Source organism: Hyla sarda, chromosome 2, assembly GCF_029499605.1.
Source record: "Hyla sarda isolate aHylSar1 chromosome 2, aHylSar1.hap1, whole genome shotgun sequence".
Lineage (NCBI taxonomy): Eukaryota > Metazoa > Chordata > Amphibia > Anura > Hylidae > Hyla > Hyla sarda.
In genome coordinates, this window is record NC_079190.1 from 29,746,751 (window position 1) to 29,767,428 (window position 20,678).

Below are 20,678 nucleotides of genomic sequence, written 5' to 3' on the forward strand. Positions count from 1 at the left end.
AGGAAGTGACTGATTTCAGTAATTTTTTCCTAAGGGTGTGCAACCAAATACTAAGTTAAGGGTGCCAATAATTTTGTCCAGCCCATTCTTTGAGTTTTTAGTTTTTTTTCCCTCCTTTTTTGGTTTAGTGCCAATACACACAAAGGAAATAAACATGTGTATAGCAAAACATGTATTACTGCAATCCTTTTCTGTGAGAAATACTTCATTTTCAAGAAGAATTTCAGGGGTGCCAACACTTACGGCCATGACTGTATGTATGTATATACATACACACACACCGTATTTTTCGCCCTATAGGACGCACCGGCGTATAAGACGCACCGAATTTATAGGTGCAAAATCTAAAAAAATAAAGATTTGGAACCCAATAGTGGTCTTCAACCCTCGGACCTCCAGATGTTGGAAAACTACAACTCCCAGCCAATGGCTGTCCGGGCATGCTGGGAGTTGTAGTTTTGCAACATCTGGAGGTCCGCAGATTGAAGACCACTGCATAGGAGGTAATACTCACGTGTCCCCGCCGCTCCGGACCCGTCACCGCTGCCCTGGATGTCGCTCCATCGCTGTCGCCGTGTCCCCGTCGCTCCGGAACGTCTCTTCTGCCGGCCGGGTATCCTCGCTCTCCGTCGCTGCCATCACGTCGTTACGCACGCCGATACACGTACGCGACGACGTGATGATGAGGAAGGAGAGAGTTGGCCATACTGGGGATCCCTTAACGGAGAAGACACCGAGGAGGCAGGTAAGATCCCCCCCCCCGGTGTCCTGTAAGCACTAACCCGGCTATTCAGTCGGGCTGTTCGGGACCGCCGCGGTGAAATCGCGGCGGTCCCGAACAGCCCGATTGAACAGCCGGGTTAGTGTCACTTTCCCTTCAGACGCGGCGGTCAGTTTTGATCGCCGCGTCTGAAGGGTTAATACAGGGCATCACCGCGATCGGTGATGTCCTGTATTAGCCGCCGTTGATGGCCGCAGGGACCGCCGCGATAGGGGTGTATTCGCCGTATAAGACGCACCGACTTTTTCCCCTCAGTTTTGGGGAAGAAAAAGTGCGTCTTATACGGCAAAAAATACGGTATATATATCTAGCAGTGTACTACTGTAATGTTCTTGTTTGTAATTTGTTAGTGTACCAGTACTTCTGTCCATATCATGTGCCCCCTGCCCAAATGATGAGCCTTGTTACATTCTCTCCAACAGTATCACAAAACATCCTTATTAAATAACTGTAGAATATGTAGAAATGATCTGAGGAGGAGCTGATGGCTTATATTGCATTACATATTAAATGTTCTATGCAAGAAAAAAAAAAAGAATCACACAATGATTTCTAAAAGATAAGATGAATAAAAGGCACTCACCAGGAATCTTGAGGAAGGTTTAGAGTAATGCTGCCTTTGATTTTGTCTCCAAAACTCAGGTACCCCACTGTGGCCAGAGAGATATACAGAACTGTCACTATAGCCATTCCAATGTTCAAGGCGCGGGGAAATTCTCCCTTTTCTTTCATTCGGTTTTCCAGGGGGAGAACCTGTAATACAAAGAATCAACAAAGAAAGAGAATAATGACTTGTTTGAAATTACATCCTATGTGAAATACCATCTGTGAGAGGGTTATATGTTCCCTTAATATTCAGTATTAAAATATCTATTAGCCATAAGATTAAAACCACTAAAGTAAATAGCATGCAATGACTGGTGACAATGGCCCCCGCCAAGAGGTTGGGGGCTATATATTAGGTAGCAAGTGAGTAGTCAGTTCTTGAATTTGACGGGATAGATACAGGAAAATTGGGCAAATGTAGGGATCTGAGTGACTGTAACAAGGGATGAAATGTGATGTCTACATAACTGGGTCAGAGCATCTCCAGAACGGCCGGTCTTGTGTTCCCAGTATGTAGTGGTTAAAACCTACCAAAAGAAAACAACCAGGAACAGGCTCATGGTTCCCCAAGGCCAAGCCTGTTCTGATCCCACAGAAGATTTACTGTAGCATAAATTGTTTAACCCCTTAAGGACATGCACCGTAAATGTACGGTCCTGCCAAGATTAACTTGCAGTGTCCGGGGATCACCACATCACCGAATGATCAGGTGATCAGGCCAGGATGGCTGCTGTTCTCTAACAGCAGTCACTTCGGCAAAACGCCCAGGGACCCCCCCTTGTCTGTGATCGCCGTAATTAGCCGGTCAATTCTGAGGCAAGAAAACGGCGGCGGTGGGAGGATTTGGGCAGGAGGTGGGGGCTGTGTGCTGTTGCATAAGTGCGACTCCCAGTATGCACAGCAAAAGGGCATGCTGGGAGTTGCAGTTATGCAACAGCTGGGGCATACAACTACAACTCCCAGCATGCCCTCTGGCTGTCTGTTCATGCTAGGAGTTGTAGTTATGAAAGAGCTAGTGGCACTTTTTTCCACTGTATATTGCATAACTACAACTCCCATCATGCGGGGAGTTGTAGTTATGTGAATTCAGTTGTTGCATAACTAAAACACTCAGCATGCCTTTTGACTGTCCGGACATACTGGGAGTTGTAGATATGCAACAGCTGGAGGAACCATGTTTGGGAAACACTGCCCTAGGGTATACAAATCCCTAATTTAGGCCTCAAATGCACATGGAGCTCTCTCACTCCGGATTTCAAGGCAACAGTTTAAGCCCAAATAAGGGGTATCTCCCTACTCGGAAAAAATTGCGTTACAAATTTTGGGGGCTTTTGCTCCTTTTAACCCTTATGAAAAGGGAAAGAATGGGAGCTACACAAGCATGTTAGTGTAAAAAAAAAAAAATCAGTAACATGCTGGTATTTCCACAAGAAGAAAAAAGGAGAAAAAGATCCCCAAAATTTGTACCGGAATTTCTCCCGAGTAAAGAAATATTTCATATGTGAACATAAAATGCTCTGCAGGTGCACTACATGGCTCAGGAGTGAGAGCGCACCATGTACATTTGACGCCCAAATTGGTGATTTGCACAGGGGTGGCTGATAGTTGCAGCAGTTCTGAGAAATACACAAAAAAAAAAAATAGGACCGACATGTGACCCTATTTTGGAAACTACACCTCTCAAGGAATGTAACAAGGGGTGCATCTACACCCCACAGGTGTCTGACAGATATTTGGAACAGGAGTGTGTGAATACAAAAAAATAAATGTTTCATGTTCACAGCCCAGTTTTCCAAAAATAGGTCAAATGCCAGTGAGGTAGAAATGCTCACTGCACCCTTTGTTACATTCCTTGAGGGGTGTAGTTTCTAAAATGGGGTCACTTGTGGGGGGGTCCACTGTTATGGCACCATGGGGGTTTTGTAAATGGAACAAGGCCCCCAACATCCATTACAGCTAAATCCTCTCTCCAAAAGGCCAATGATGTGCCTTCACTTCTAAGCCCTGTTCTGTGCCCGCAGAGCACTTTACGGCCACGGCCCTTTGATGCAGGTCTAGACTTGCATAGACTTGAATTAAGGGGGTGTAGCCATGACGTCACGAGTGCGCCCCGCATCGCCAGTCATCCGGTACGGAGCGAAGTTCACTCCATGCACCAGATGTCTGGGGTGCCGCAGCTGAGATGGCGGGGGTCCCCAGCAGCAGGACCCCCACGATCAGACATCTTATCCCCTATCCTTTGGATAGGGGATAAGATGTCTAGGGGCGGAGTACCCTTTTAAATTGGTATTACGGCCAAAGACATCTTATCCCATAGCCAAACGATAGTGCATAAGATGTCTGATCATGGGGGGGAGGGGTGCTCCTAGGACCCCTCAGGATCTCTATGCGGGGCTGCTGCTCTAGTCTGCCATCACGCCCCCTCCCATAGACATGAATATAGCGGGCATGATGTCACGAAGGGGTGTGGTGTGACGTCACGTCTCCAGTCCCAGAAACACAGAGGTTTCCGAGACTGGAGCAGCAGTCCCGCATAGAACGCGGGTGCTGCACGGAGATCGCGGGGGGTCCCAGCGGAAGGCCCCCCACGATCAGATATCTAATCCCCTATTCAAAGAACTTTGGCCAGAATACCCCTTTAACGCCAATTGGTAATGTCATTAATACAGCCCAATGAATATTATCAGGAAAATACTGGTTATGTTCTAGCCTCTCTGTACACATATGATCGCAGATGAATAGAGCATTCACTGTGTTATGCAGAAAGTGCCAAAGGGACCGATGAGGCTGCTCCCAAACTATCAGACGCTATCGATATTAATGGCCTAAGGTGCCATTTAGCAGAAAGGAAACCTCTCTCAATTAATTTGCCGCCATTCTTTTCCGCTTTACTGGGATAGAAAGGCTAAATGTGTATTATTCCCCAAGGCCGATCATCTATCAAGTGACAGCGTGCTGTAATATAGGGAGGTTAAAGAGGACTGTGCCAAGATGAACACGCAGGGCTAGGGTTCTGTAGGAAGATGTGGGCCGATTTACAAATGATAAATGTAATGTCATGAAAGTCAACAAAATGAGAGCTGCTTTTTTTTTTTATATTACAGCAAAATAGTTAGTAAAATATAATGTTTTAAAAAAAAATAATAATAATTCACACACCACCATCAAGGTGTGATACTGAAGACGTCTGATGCTTCCTGTCACAAGAGAGAAGTTAACCATCATGGAAACTTTCCAATATTTATAAAAAAAAGAAATAAAATCTAAGCCAGAAGTAGGAATGTTATTTCTTAGTAATAGTTGTCAAAACTTTGCACTTCTTGTAAGTGTTGTAAATAAATTAGAATTTCAATAAAAGAGCAAGCTACAAGTAAAGTGCGTAACGTTTCAGTTCCCCCACGATCATACAATTATTCTGCGGATGGAGCTTAAGCTTACAAGTACCAGAGTTCCCTTTAAAGGGGTATGCCGGATTGGTCTCGCAATTCTTAAGTGCTCTTTGCCCCGATGTTCATTTTTAGCAGCATTCAAAATTATTGTTGTCTAAGGTTTTCCCAGGTTGAAGCACAGCCCGAGACAATACATCACTAGTCAGGTCTTAAAAGGGAGCGTGTCTGTGCTTTAATGGGTGGAGCGACCCCTGGGTGGGAGGGAGATCAATCTTCACAGGGCTGCAGGGAATTGTAGCTCAGTTGTGCTGCAAAGGGTGGGGTGGTTGATGTGTGGGAGGGAGAAAAGTGACCTCACACTTACAAACAAGGGATCCTGGGACTTTTAGTTGGAGGGAAGGAACAGGCAATAGCCATTTCACAAAAAGAAAGCAGTGTTATTGTTAACAGTGACGTCACGACACCGGCAGCCCGCACCTAGGGGGACAAAATGTTAACACTGGGGTAGTGAAGTACCCCTTTAACTGACTGTGAACATGGTATTGCTGTTGCTGCCAGAGGGGCTGGTATTCCAGAATCTGATTTACTTGGATTGTCAAGCGCAACCATCTCTAGGGTTTATAGAGAATGGTCTGAAAGAGAAAATATCAAGTGAGCAGCAGTTGTGTGGAGGAAAATGTCTTGTTAATATCAGAGGAGAATGGGAAGACCAGTTTGAGATAACAAAGGCAATAGTAACTCAAATAACCACTGGTTATAAGCAAGATATCCATATTTCCATCTCTGAACGCATAACACGACGACCCTTGAAGCAGATGGGCTACAGCAGAAGACGACCACTCCAGGTGCCACTCCTGTCAGCTAGGAACAGGAAACTTAGGCACCAAAATTGGACAATGGAAAACTGGAAGAACGTTGCCTAGTCTGATGAGTCTCTATTGCAGCTACAATATTCAGATGGTAAAGTCAGAATTTGGTGTAAACAACATCAAATACGTGGATCAATCCGGCCTTGTAACAAGGGTTCAGGCTGGTAGTGGTGTGATGGACATTTTCTTGGGCCTCTTAGTACCAACTGAGTCTTGTTTAAATGTGACAGCTTATCCGAGTATTGTTACTGACCATGTCCATTCCTTTATGACCATAGTAGACCCATCTTCAATAAGGTCACTGGACTCCAATGGTCTTTATAGTCAGCAGACCTCAGTCCATTAGAGCAGTTTTAACTTTTGATCGGGTCCCAATTCAGCTGGGAAGTTGGCTCAGGAAAGAAGAGAAAAAGGCTGATAATAAACCAGTTAGAGAATAGCTTCTCTGACAGACTTTACTGATAGCAGGGCATTTCAAGAGGCTGTAAAAGATAAACTAAAACCTATAAAGAAAGTTTTTTTCTGTACAAAAATAATCACAAAAGCAAGAATGAAAATTCATTCAAAAAGGTAACCATATGCTTTAATGGCTAGGGACACCTGTGACATGAAAGAAAATGATCCTTTACAAATGTTAATGCAAATTCATCCTATCTGTTGTGTGAGCGGTCCTTCATGCATGCTCTACATACTCTCCACATTCCATACAGTTGTGTACAACTACCTTCCTGCTATCTGTGAAAGGCGGAGCAGAAAACCATCAGAAACACACATCTCTCTGACATTAGCCTTGCATCTTTCACCCTGTCGTCAATGGTTATGTGATGACAGGAAGGCATACAAACTGGGCACGCATGCACTGCTTCTCTGCTACACCCAGAAATGGGACCAGAGCGGCTACTCAACAGTGGCCCTCTATCGAGGAATAAGAGGTGTCTACAATCTTCTGCATAAGCTTACATCTATGTATGTGTGATGGCAGTAAGGGCAGTCCGTACACATGTTGGCTAGGATCTTGTAGAAAGAGTAACGAATACTGTATTTATAAAGGGGGTGTAGCACAGGGCCAATGTGGGCATTAATAACAGTGCACCGAAGTGTCACTACTATTCAAATGGAATCTGTAACAAAAGGCCCCATATGGAGTCTCCAACACAGATGTGAACATAGCCTTACATGCACTCTGCAGAAGCAAAATTGTATGAAATCTTTAATTAAATGAACAAAAAAAAAGGTGCCTAGTCCTTAAAAGGAGTTATCCCAAGATTACAAGTTACCATCTATCTATAGAATAGGGGATAACTGGCTGAATAATGGGAGTCCACCAATCACGAGACTGTAGCAGCCTGGTTAGGTGTGCAATGAGAACATTAAATAGTGGGGACCCTGGCACTGGAACCCCACCAATAGGCAAGTTATGGCCTATTTTAGCAACTTACTGATGCAGACACTAACTCTTCCACTATTTCCCTAGTTCATCCCCAACGAAGATGTAACAGAGACATTTTAAGAGTGTTAATACATCGGAAACCGTGAAAGTATTGTGCTCAGACTCTTCATAAAGGACATGAAATGGATGTCTCTGGAGGACAGATTGAAAGACAGTGGGAAGCCTGTCTGAGGAGCTCCACAATGCGGGACCTATGGCCCTGTAAGATTTCAAAGCTACAGGCTGATTTATTGTAAAAGGAAAGTAAATAAAAAATAAAGAATCTCTCAAGTGGAGGAAGGCCGAGGCTCTTAATTTTTTTCTCCTTTTTACAAGTTACATTCGAGCACTGATGTCAATGTTCCTTGAAGAGACTTTTAGAAATCGCGAACACAGAGGTCCCGGAAATGTGCCTTTTATCAATTGAAAGGAAAATGCAGCAATTTATCACGGCAGAGAAGGGAGCAGAGGCCCGCGGCTGTTGTCGAGTTGCACTTTTTCCAATGGTAGATTTTTGAAAAAGTAAAAAAAATAAAAGTTTATTTTCTGGCTTCGTCTCTAGTTTGAAGCAAAATATCCATGCAAATTCCGTCTACTGTCTGTGAGTATAAACTCTCTAGACTCTTTGTATGCCTGCGGGTATTGACACTACGTGTTATTTGACGGTATGAACATTTGTCTATACTCCACACACATTCAGAAACTAGAAGAGATTATACACAGATGTTATCTCCTGTACTACAGGACCACAACAACATGGCTATGGCTGCTTTCCTTCCCAAAAAAATAAAAGCTGCCCCACCTGTTTGCAGGTTGTGTCCACTACTGCGGTTCAGCTCTACTGAAGTGAATGGCCGGAAACGATGAAATACCTCACACAACCTATGATCAGGTATGGTGCTATTTTTGAAGGTAGCCATGGCTAATCCTGTATATATAAACCCAGTATTCACAAATCAGTGTGCCTCCAGCTGTTGTAAAACTACAACTCCCAGCATACCTGGACAGCCAAAGGTTGTTTCAGGTAACTTTTCAGGAATAGTTGTATGGTGTGTGCATAAAAAGAAGCACTATTTCTGGCCATTATATAATTTTATATGGTATTTTTCACCAGTTTCTCCCTCTGCAGGTTCCATCTCTAATTTTAAGTTGTTCCTGAGTAAGTGTGTGGATACTCTCTGTTATGATGTCCCCCATACACTGCACACACAGAAGAGGAGATCCTGCTCCCCTGTATCTCTACAGCACACCTTCAGTAGAAGACTGGCTGCTATGGTGACTCCCATACACTGCACACACAGAAAAGGAGATCCTGCTCCCCTGTATCTCTACAGCACACCCTCAGTAAAAGACTAGCTGCCATGGTGACTCCCATACACTGCACGCACTTAAGAGGAGATCCTGCTCCCCTGTATCTCTACAGCACACCCTCAGTAGAAGACTAGCTGCTATGATGACTCCCATACACTGCACGCACAGAAGAGGAGATCCTGCTCCCCTATATCTCTATAGCAGTGCTCCCCAACCAGGCGGCCTCCAGATGTTGCAAAACTACAACTCCCAGCATGCCTGGACAGCCTTTGGCTGTCCAGGCATTCTGGGAGTTGTGGTTTTGCAACACTTGGAGGCACCTTCGTTGGGAAACACTGCTCTATAGTATACCCTCAGAAGCAGGAGACTAGCCTCTATAATGTCTTGCATACAATGCACACTCAGAAGAGGGGATTCATCCTCCATATCTCTATAGCACACCCTCAAAATCAGCAGTAGCAGCTGCATGGAGGACATTATAGACCAATACTGAGCAGTGTAAGCTGTGAATCCAGCAGTAGGGATGAGATATAACACTTTTTAGATCTTACTGTAGCAGTTTCTAGAAACAAGTAATTGTAAGGTACTGTCATATACTTGCATCAATAGAACAAAGTTTTGTGTAAAAAAAGATTTCATATAATTTTAAGTATCCACACAACAGTAATAAACTTTATTATTTTTTACTAAATGCGTTATTCTTTTTTTAACTGCTTTACCTCTTTATTTTAAACTTAAAGGGGTACTCCTCCCCTAGACATCCTAAGGATAGGCATAAGATGTCTGATCGCGGGGGTCCTGCCGCTGGGGATCCCCGCAATCTCTGCTGCGGCATCCCAGACATAAGAAGCACGGAGCGATCTTTGCTCCGTGCCGGATGACTGGCGATGCGGGGTGGAGGCTCGTGACGTCATTTTCATTCCCCGCTCTTGACGTCACGGCTGCAGCTCCTAGGCTCCCATCCATCCGCACTGCACCACCACCCTCCATTCATTTCCTTTTAAGATTATAATGGCATATACTAATGGTATGCTACCATAACATTATAAGGCCTTGTTCATATCAGAACCTGAGGGTCAGGTCAGGTCCTCCATCAAACCAGGTCAGTCAGGTTTTCATTTATTTAGTAGAACCTGACCAGACATTTATTTTTGTTTGTTCAGGTTACGCTAATCAAATTGATTCTGTAAGAGATCACACAGTGCTGGGAAACAGAGATCTCTGGACGCGTTTCCCAGCACTGTGTGATGTAACCTTTTAAAAGGGAACAAAGAAGAAGATTTTACCATATATAATCACTTGGCAACGCATTATATAAGATAAAATCTTTATCCTCACCATCCCCGGGGGACATTTCTGCCCTCCAGGGATGGAGAGGATATGAAGTTATAAAGTGTCCCCCCTCCGCCCCATAAGTAGTCCCCTGGTATACTTACCAGGTCCCATCATTATAACAGAATTGACACTCCCTCAGAGTGATTGATGGCCGGCATCATAAGTAGACGGAGCAGAGTGATGAAGCAGGCTGTCAATCATGCCCAGGGAGTGTCACTATGGCCGGAGCGATGGGAGTATAGCTCCCCTCCCGGGAACTACTTATGGGACGGCAAGCATTGGGACTTTATAAAATTATATCCTCACCATCCTTGGGGGGGCAGAAACATCCACCCAGGATGGTGAGAATAAAGATTTGTACCTTATATAATGTTTTAAGCATTCTATATGGTGAAATCTACTGCTTGGTTCCCTTTAAGCAATAAAATACAGAAGGAGTCATTTTAACAAGAGCGCTGGATTAATCTTCTTTCGTTTTCTACTACGTGTTACACATGTGGCCGGTGTGGATCTGTGTGCCTGGAACACTAGGAGGTGAGCTGGTACCCTGTTCATTACTACTAGATGTGAACTAGGGAAGCACGATTTATCGCAAAAATTATCAAATCTATTCGCCATTATTGAGACAACGTGTCTGCAAATTCTAGCGATTATTACTTAACATTTGAATTTCGACGGTTACCTGGCCCCAGACCGTGTGTATGTGTGGTTGTATGTGTGTAATATGGTGCAAGGGAACAGGGGGGGGGGAAGTCATGCTTACCTAGTCCAGGTACACAGTAGGTCTGCTATAGAACCAGTTGTCCTCTGTGTGTTTCTGGTGACTTCTCTGTGCTCCTGCCAAGCAGCTGGTTTAAAGGAAAACTTGCGCCGCCGTTTGCCCGCAATTGTAGTTTTAATCTCTGTGTATATCCTGCTGTAACTGGCATGGGCGTGGCTTCTGCGGGCTAACTGGCACCGACCTCAGCGCCGCTCATGAATATTCATCCCCCAGTGGGAGGGGGATGAATATTCATGAGCGGCGCTGACTTCAGTGCCAGTAAGCCCGCAGAAGCCCTGCCCGTGCCAGTTACAGCAGGATATACACAGAGATTAAAACTACAATTGCGGGCGAACGGCGGCGCGGATCAGACCAAGGTAGAGCTCGTTTTAATCAGCGTCTCCCGCACTATCCACCAATACCTGTGGATAGCGCAGGAGAAAATATGTGACAGTTTTCCTTTAAGTACCTTCCCACTCAGCCAATCAGCGGCCTGCATCCGTGTCATGTGTCGGGACATTGATTGGCTGAGCAGGAAGGTCCCGTAAGTGCAACGAGCTGCTTGTCTCTGAAGAAGGAAGCAAAGAGAAGGCACTGACAGACCTAGGGGGGACCGGGACTAGGTAAACATTGGTTTTTATATGTTTTTCCCACATGCCACGGCACCATATTAAAGTGGAGAGACATGAAATGGGGGAGATGTAAAATGGGGTAGTGGACATGAAATGGGGGAGATAGACATGACATTGGGGATAGAAATAAAATGTGGGGTGGATAGATGTAAATGAGGTAGATTGACATGAAATGAGAGATGGGAACATAAAATACGGGGGACAGACGTGAAATTTGGGATAGAAATTAAATGTGGGGATTGGACATGAAATGGGGGGACTTTGCCATTTCTTTATTATATCGCAATCACATGTGGAAATCGCAATATTTACCTACATAATCAGAATCGTGCAGCCCTAATACGAACATAGCCTAGATAGGGAATAATAATAAAAATGTTTAAACTCACCACTCCGATCCCTTCAAAAGCAAATATGGCTGTTCCAAAAAACAGCGGATACTTCTTCCAACTGGAGACCAAAGGGAGAGTACGAAGATCGGAAATATTCTGAAGACGGAAACAGTTGTGAAAGTTAAAACTAGTCCTATTATGTATCTGTATGAAAATTTACACAACTACATTTATTATTGCTGCATCTATGATTGATGGGGATCCAAACTGAGGGGACTATGATCAAGGGATCCCAGAGCTACTGTAGGTCATTGCTGCAGGTCCTAGCCTCACACTAAGCAGAGAACTGCAGCCATTTCCATTCACTTATACCAGTATTTCCCAACCAGGGTGCCTCCAGCTGTTGCAAAACTACAATTCACAGGGTGCCCAGACAGCCAACGGCTGTCCGGGCATGTTGGGAGTTGTAGTTTTGCAACAGCTGGAGGCACCCTATTTGGGAAATACGGACTTATACTGAGCTGCAAATCCCTGAACAGTAGGTGGCCGACAGCATCGCTGTGCAGGAAAAGACAATAAATTCACTGTAAATGCTTAGAATTGGAATTGCTCCTTTTACAAGCAGCGAGCTCCGGCTTATCAGTTCCCTGCTGAAAGTAAAATGACACAATTTACAGTGACAGTAAAGTGTTTTTACATAGGACTGCAGGTAAAATAACTTTCAACTTACAACTGACCATAATGGTCAGCAACCTGCTAAATCTTGCTTCAAAACAAACCATTCCTATGGAACGTGCTTGTGATGTGGATACAGACAGAGCAGAGATGAATTTCTCATCTAAACATTATGTACGTTTATAAGAACAGTAGGTGAGACACTCGCCAATGTTGAACGTATGTTTGTCTTTATCCTATATAAAAAGGTACAAACACAGTGACCTCACCAGAAGAATAGTGAGAACAGCTCTGGAGTATAATACAGGATATAACTCAGGATCAGTACAGGATAAGTAATGTAATGTATGTACACAGTGACCTCACCAGCAGAATAGTGAGTACAGCTCTGGAGTATAATACAGGATATAACTCAGGATCAGTACAGGATAAGTAATGTAATGTATGTACACAGTGACCTCACCAGCAGAATAGTGAGTACAGCTCTGGAGTATAATACAGGATATAACTCAGGATCAGTACAGGATAAGTAATGTAATATATGTACACAGTGACCTCACCAGCAGAATAGTGAGTACAACTCTGGAGTATAATACAGGATATAACTCAGGATCAGTACAGGATAATGTCTGTACACAGTGACCTCACCAGCAGAATAGTGAGTACAGCTATGGAGTATAATACAGGATACAACTCAGGATCAGTACAGGATAAGTAATGTAATGTATGTACACAGTGATCTCCCCAGCAGAATAGTGAGTACAGCTCTGGAGTATTATACAGGATATAACTCAGTATCAGTACAGGATAAGTAATGTAATGTATGTACACAGTGACCTCACCAGCAGAATAGTGAGTACAGCTCTGGAGTATAATACAGGATATAATTCGGGATCAGTACAGGATAAGTAATGTAATGTATGTACACAGTGACCTCACCAGCAGAATAGTGAGTACAGCTCTGGAGTATAATACAGGATATAACGCAACAAGATCACTCAACATTTTAGGTTCTGTTTACATGTGTGTCAGAGACACCAGAGTGGAACAGAAGCCACAAATCAGATGTGAACAGAGTCTGAAGTGCATAAAACTGTTTACACCATTTTACCCCCTTAGAGTTTCAAAGATGTCCTTAGATAAAACACCACTGTCTAGAGAAAGTAATGCCTTATATAAGTTTTAGCTAAGTGAGAAGACCGGAACGGCTGCACTTACCCGCATAACGTACTGATAAATGATAACAAGACTGACGGCCATGGAGACATTGGCTAAAAAGGAGCAGACAGACAGGCTCTTCAAGTCCCGGATGAAGACTAATGGTATGATGAAGGGAAGGAAGGACAACATGTACAGCCGCAGATCAAGACTCCATCTCCCTCCTGGTCCTGGGTGCTGTGGAGGGCTCTCAAATGAAGCTTCAAAAACCTGCAAGAACAGCGCATTCTTATTACAGGAGAAGTCACAGAGGTCACATATCACTATCTGGGCTTTTTATGGGATGTAACTTTTTAGTCTGAAAGTAAATGGAATCTTAAAACGTAATGGTGTCTAAGGTGGAAAACTTAACAACCCTGTAGCGTCCTTACACTCACCTTTAAGTTAGAAAGAAGAACAAGGGCTGGATGATGGGCACCCGGATTTACTTGGGAAAGATCTATATCAGTGGACCCAACTAAAACTCCCATCAGGCCCTGAATGCCAAAGTGGTCACCATTCTGAGTGCATGTGGCCAACCAGATGATGCAAAACTATAAGGCCAGATTCAACCTATGGATTTTCTAGGTAGAGTTTTTCAGACATCGGCATTAGGACTGCGCGGACATTGCCAATCCCGATAGATGGCAATATATTCTGCACGGTATTTCGCCCAAAGAAGGAAGAAGTTCATTCTTTTAGCGGAAAAATTTATTTGGAAGCGCTGTTAAAATTTTGTAGCGTGAACCCGGCCTCAATCTTATGTTCTAACAGCAACCACGTGCCAAGGCATACTGGCAAATGTAATCTAGCAACATTGATACCGGTGGTTTACCGGATGTATTAAAAGGCTTTATTTGTTTTATCTTATTATTTCGTGGCAGCCCGGGCACATAGGGATTAAAAAAAACAATTGCCAGAGTTAAATGGTGAACCAAGCACAAGATTTTAACCATACGTAACGCTTGGCAAACAGTTATACAGTGGGACAAAAAGTTATTTAGTCAGCCACCAATTGTGCAAGTTCTCCCACTTAAAAAAATGAGTGGCCTGTAATTTTCATCATAGGTTATACCTCAACTATGAGAGACAAAATGAGAAAAAAAAAATCCATAAAATCACAGTGTCTGATTTTAAAAAACGTATTTGCAAATGATGGTGGAAGATAAGTATTTGGTCAATAACAAAAGTTCACCTCGATACTTTGTTATATATCCTTTGTTGGCAATGACAGAGGTCAAATGTTTTCTGTAAGTCTCCACAAGGTTTTCACACACTGTTGCTGGTATTTTGGCCCATTCCTCCATGCAGATCTCCTCTAGAGCAGTGATGTTTTGGGGCTGTCACTGGGCAACACAGAATTTCAACTCCCTCCAAAGGTTTTCTATGGGGTTGAGATCTGAAGACTGGCTAGGCCACTCCAGGACCTTGAAATGCTTCTTACGAAGCCAATCCTTCGTTGCCCAGGCAGTGAGTTCGGGATCATTGTCCTGCTGAAAGACCCAGCCATGTTTCATCTTCAATGCCCTTGTTGATGGATCAGTCGTCCTGGTCCCTTTGCTGAAAAACAGCCCCAAAGCATGATGTTCCACCCCCATGCTTCACAGTAGGTATGGCGTTCCTTGGATGCAACTAAGCATTCTTTCTCCTCCAAGCACGACGAGTTGAATTTTTATCAAAAAGTTCTACTCTGGTTTCATCTGACCATATGACAGTCTCCAAATTCTCTTTTGGATCATCCAAATGCTCTCTAGCAAACTTCAGACAGGCCAGGGCATGTACTGGCTTAAGCATGATTTGAGTCCCTGGAGGTGTAGTGTGTTACTGATGGTAGCCTTTGTTACTTTGGTCCCAGCTCTCTGCAGGTCATTCACTATGTCTTCCCATGTGTTTCTGGGATTTTTGCTCACCATTCTTGTGATCATTTTGACACCACGGGGTAAGATCTTGCGTGGAGCTCCAGATCAAGGGATATTATCAGTGGTCTTGTATGTCTTCCATTTTCTAATAATTGCTTCCACAGTTGATATCTTCAACCAAGCTGCTTGCCTATTGCAGATTCAGTCTTCCCAGCCTGGTGCAGGTCTACAATTTTGTTTCTGGTGTCCTTCGACAGCTATGGTCTTGGCCATAGTCGAGTTTGGAGTGTGACTGTTTGAGGTTGTGGACAGGTGTCTTTTATACTGATAACAAGTTCAAACAGGTGCCATTAATACAGGTAACGAGTGGAGGACATAGGAGACTCTTAAAGAAGAAGTTAAAGGTCTGTGAGAACCAGAAATCTTGTTTGTTTGTAGGTGACCAAACACTTATTTTCCACCATAATTTACAAATAAATTCTTTAAAATCTGACAATGCGAATTTATGGATTTTTTTTCTCATTATGTTACTCATAGTTGAGGTATACCTATGATGAAAATTACAGGCCTCTCATCTTTTAAAATAGGAGAACTTGAACAATTGGTGGCTGACTAAATACTTTTTTTGCCCCACTGTATATGGTAAAATCTTTATCCTCACCATCCCCGGGAGACATTTTTGCCCCCAGGGGTGATGAAGATATGAAGTTTGCAATTTGCCCCTGCAGCCCCCATAAGTAGACCCCAGGGTTGGGATGCTATACTTACCAAGTCCTGTCACTCCGGCCATAGGACGCCCCCTCGGCATGATTGACAGCACAGCGTCATTGCTGCCGGACCGTCGGGACTTGGTAAGTACAGCTCCCAAACCAAGGGACTGCTTACAGAGTGGCGGAGGTAATTACAAACTACATATCCTCACTATCCTTGCAGGCAGAAATGTTCCCCGGGGAAGGTGAGGACAAAGATTTGACCATAATTATGGGTTCCCTTAATTTTTTTATACATACACATATATATATACACATACATATATATATACACACACACACATAGATAGAGATATATATATATATATATATATATATATATATATATATATAGATAGATAGATAGATAGAGAGAGAAAGAGAGAGATATGATATATAGAGAGAAAGAGAGAGAGAGAGAGATAAATATTTATATATTATATATATATACATACATAGAAACAAAAGCAAGCTGCCATCAAAAACATGCACATTATATAAATTTTATATTTTTATATAATGTTAGTAATACAGAGGGTGATAATATTTTAACATGCTATGAATGTACTGTAGATCTAGAGTCAATATTAAAGTGGCTCCGAACAGCGATCGGCTATCTCCGAGAGTTCCATAGAGCAGTGATCTCCAGACTGTGGCCCTTCATCATTGAAAAACTACAACTCCCAGCATGCCCGGACAGCCAACGGCTGTCCGGGCATTCTGGGAGTTGTAGTTTTGCAATAGCCGGAAGTCCAAAGTTTGGAGACCAGTGCCACAGAGAATAAATGGAGGTGCGCATGTTCATCTCACTACTACATTCGGGAGATCATGTGGGGTCCCAGAGGTTGGACTCCACCACTCTCCAATCAGATCCCTAACCTTTCAATAGGGCATATGTTTTTTGGCGCTGGAATACCCCTTTTTTTTCCCATACACTGCACACAAAGAAGAGGAGATCCTGCTCCACCTTATCTCCATAGCACTTGAGCAGCAGCATAGAGGACATTACAGAGTAGTACTTAGCAGTGTTTTTGATCTAGCCATCACAATTTAGTGCTTTTGGATCTCACTTAGAACCCCCCCCCCCCCCCCCCCTTTTCAAATAATCCAGAATTTGTATTATTATTCTCTATACATATGATATAGTAAGAGTAGAAAGGTGGTGTAGGCCCTAAGGTGTGTGCTCTCCCTATAATCCGGCCCTGGCTATACAACCAATTCCTTACTGGCGGATAGAAATTTTATCTCCACTAGTGCATTTATATTTCTCATTTTATTCTTTGCATAAGTCGAAATTCTAGACTCTCTTAGGGAAGTGATGAACAACTTTTTCTGGGCTGGGTACTCACTTGTCTCACGTTCTCCGCCAGGAAGACGAAATAAACACTGCAGAACCCCAGCTGCGTTGCCACCAAAGCAAAATCAACAATGTTCCTGCAGGCAAAGCGATCGGAGAAAGGGAGGACAAAATTAATAGAATTCACAACTTGACAAAGCCGATGACTTATTTAATTATCAGGCAGCCCGGGAAGTCACTGCTATCAGTATGTATGACATCTATGAGCAACAATCGCCTAAAGCACAGCACCACCTTCCAACATCACTTTACAGTTTAAATCTTTACACAGAGAGGTTTTTTACTATATAAATACTTTATGCTTTATCAGGCTTATAGAAATCTTGTGTTAGGTTGTGGATTGTGCTCTAGTTGCATCTAAATTAGGCTAGGTTTATACTGAGGAATATCAGAAATTCCGGTGCAGCATAATCCCATAGGTAATCCTTTCTTGCAATATTTTTTATTAGTTTATTGTTATTGTATTAGATTGCTTGTCGTGTCTTATGACGGGTTAATCAGGGGGGGTGGAATATCTACAGGGTGGGTGAACCACTCCCCATGATATAAATATATCACACAAGAAAACGTCCGGCACTCGGGAAGATGCAGGTAAAACTTGTCAATGGCTTTATTCACACGCTTAAAGGCAGGACACAATCTGACACGTTTCGCACGCTCAGGTGCTTAGTCGTGATCTACGACTAAGCACCTGAGCGTGCGAAACACGTCAGTTTGTGTCCTGCCTTTAAGTGTGTGAATAAAGCCATTGACAAGTTTTACCTGCATCTTCCCGAGTGCCGGACGTTTTCTTGTGTGACCTCTATTAAGCCGGGAGCGGTACCGGTGTCCGTAGCACGAGATCGTGCAGTGAACGTGAGAGTGGTGAGCAGCCTTACCTTGTCTGCATATATATATATATATATATATATATATATATATTCTGCAGAAAACGGATCCATGCCACCTTCCTGCATTTTCAGTTTATTTTATGCATGGAGAATAAAATAAAAGATTTTATTCTGGAATTGTGTTGGACAACGAAGAGGAGATTCTGCTCCCCTATATCTCTATAGCACATCCTCAGCAGTAGACTGGCTGCTATGATGTCTCCCATACACTGAAAACACAATGAAAAGGATCCTGCTCGCCTGCATCTCTATAGTGCATCCTCAGAAGCAGGAGACTAGCCTCTATGATGTCTCTCAAACACAGCACACACAGAAGAGAACATCCTGCTACCCTAGAGCTCTATAGCTTACCATCAGCAGGAGACTAGCTACTATAATGTCTCTCATATGCTGCACACACAGAAGAGGGGATCCTGCTCCCCTATACCTCTATTCCACACTCTCAGGAGCAGGAGACTAGCCACTATAATGTCTCTCATATGCTGTACACACAGAAGATGGAATCCTGCTTACCTCTATTCCACACTCTCAGGAGCAGGAGACTAGCTACTATAATGTCTCCCATATGCTGCACACACAGAAGAGGGGATCCTGCTCCCTATACCTCTATTCCACACTATCAGGAGCAGGAGACTAGCCACTATAATGTCTCCCATAAACAGCATAAACACACAAGAGTCTTCATATCCCTACAGCACACTCTAAAGGGCAAAAGACTAACTGCAAAGATGTCTCCCATACACTGCACACAAAAGAAGAGGAGATCCCGCTCCACTTTATCTCCATAGCACTTGAGCAGCAGCATGGAGGACATTACAGAGTAGTACTTAGCAGTGTTTTTGATCTAGCCATCACAATTTAGCCCTTGTGGATCTCACTTAGAACCCCCCCCCCCCCCCCCCCCTTCTCAAATAATCCAGAATTAGAATTATTATTCTCTATACCTGTCGGTGGTTTTATCATTATGACTGATTAGCGTCCGTGTATAACGAAAAAGCTTAAGTGTTAGTTGCAGACAATACATCCCCTTTACAAATCCGAACCTATGCATGATCCATATGAGCAGTATCAGAACCCAGGGGCATAACTTGTACCTTTTGGGCCCCAATGAAAAATGTGCAAAGGGACCTACGTCTACCTACGTCTACCATTTAGAATACTGGTAACTAGTGTTGAGCGGCACAGGCCATATTCGAATTCGCGAATATTCGCGAATATATGGACGAATATTCGTCATATTCGCGAATATTCGCATAATCGTAATGTTCTAGTTTTATTTTCGCATATGCGAATATTCGCGTGTGCGAAAATTAACATATACAATAATTTGCATATACAAAAATTAACATATGCGAAAATTAGCATATGCGAAAATTAGCATATGCAAATTTTCGCATATGCGAAACTTCGCACACCAGTCTCACACAGTAGTATTAGAGCCTTCTTACACCACACAAGCTGGAAGCAGAGAGGGATGATCACTGTGATGTGTACTGTGAAAAAAAAAACAAAAAAAAAAAAAACGAATATTCGTAATTACGAATATATAGCGCTATATTCGCGAATTCACGAATATGCGATATTCGCGAATAAAATTCGAATTGCGAATATTCGCGAGCAACACTACTGGTAACTTCTTATGGGCCCCCCCAGTCACAGGGCACCAGTGCGACTGCTACCTATGCACCCCCTATAGTTCGGCCCCTGTCAGAACTCATTCTTGATCCTCTCATCTTGCAAGATCTAACTTCACCTCAGCAACAACATTTCGAAGGAAACTCTTCTACAAGCAACGCAGACAGAAAGCAATTACGCATCATTGTCTTCTTCGCCATCACTGTCAGCGCACTTTACAATAGCTACGAATGGATCAAACAGCGGCGAGAAAACAAGGGAGCTACAGTAAACTCCGGCACTGAGGTAACACAAGGGGGTGGGGGGGGGGGGGGGGTGCAGGCAGCTAAAATATGAACACAGAGTCTTCAACAAAAGACTCCGTCTGGAAATTGCCTTCGGGAATTAGACAAAACTATTGTCTGTAATGTCACCCGAGTTTTATCAACGCGGCAAATAATCACGGAGGCGAGCCGCCGCGCCGGGGCTGGAGCCGGGAGATACTGTATCTGCTCCGGTAACCACTCATAATGAGGGATGTGCTAATGTATGGCAAAAAGGAGGCGAACAAAAAAAATAAATAAAAAATAACTCGCTGGTTATGAAGAAAGAAAAACGATAAAGGAGGAGGAGGGCGCCGCGTGAAGTGGAATAAGAGATAGGAACAGCATATAGAGAGGTGCTGGCAGGAAATAAATGGAAGTGAGCGGAAACAAAATAAACCCCTATAATGTAAGCAGAGAAATAAGATGAAAATACTCCGCGGTTTGTCGGTAGAGTTACTGCATACATGCGCCAATCTAAATACCACATGAAATGTAGACCAGCTATGACTGGATATGTTTTTGTTGCAAAACTACAACTCCCAGCATGCCCGGACAGCCGTTGGCTGT

The 20,678-nt window shown here is 43.5% G+C and overlaps 1 protein-coding gene across 9 annotated transcripts in view; it reads right to left on the reverse strand.

Annotated features, from left to right (window-relative positions):
• Window positions 1–20,678, reverse strand: part of SLC36A4 (solute carrier family 36 member 4) — a 312,597-nt gene that overhangs the window by 250,074 nt on the left and 41,845 nt on the right. For all 9 annotated transcript variants that reach the window (XM_056561444.1, XM_056561448.1, XM_056561442.1 and 6 more), the window contains exons 6-9: window positions 17,274–17,358; window positions 13,338–13,547; window positions 11,502–11,600; window positions 1,365–1,534 (exon numbers count right to left, since the gene is read on the reverse strand). In XM_056561444.1, the coding sequence (XP_056417419.1) occupies window positions 1,365–1,534; window positions 11,502–11,600; window positions 13,338–13,547; window positions 17,274–17,358 (564 nt within the window). The remainder of the gene's footprint in view (window positions 1–1,364; window positions 1,535–11,501; window positions 11,601–13,337; window positions 13,548–17,273; window positions 17,359–20,678) is intronic.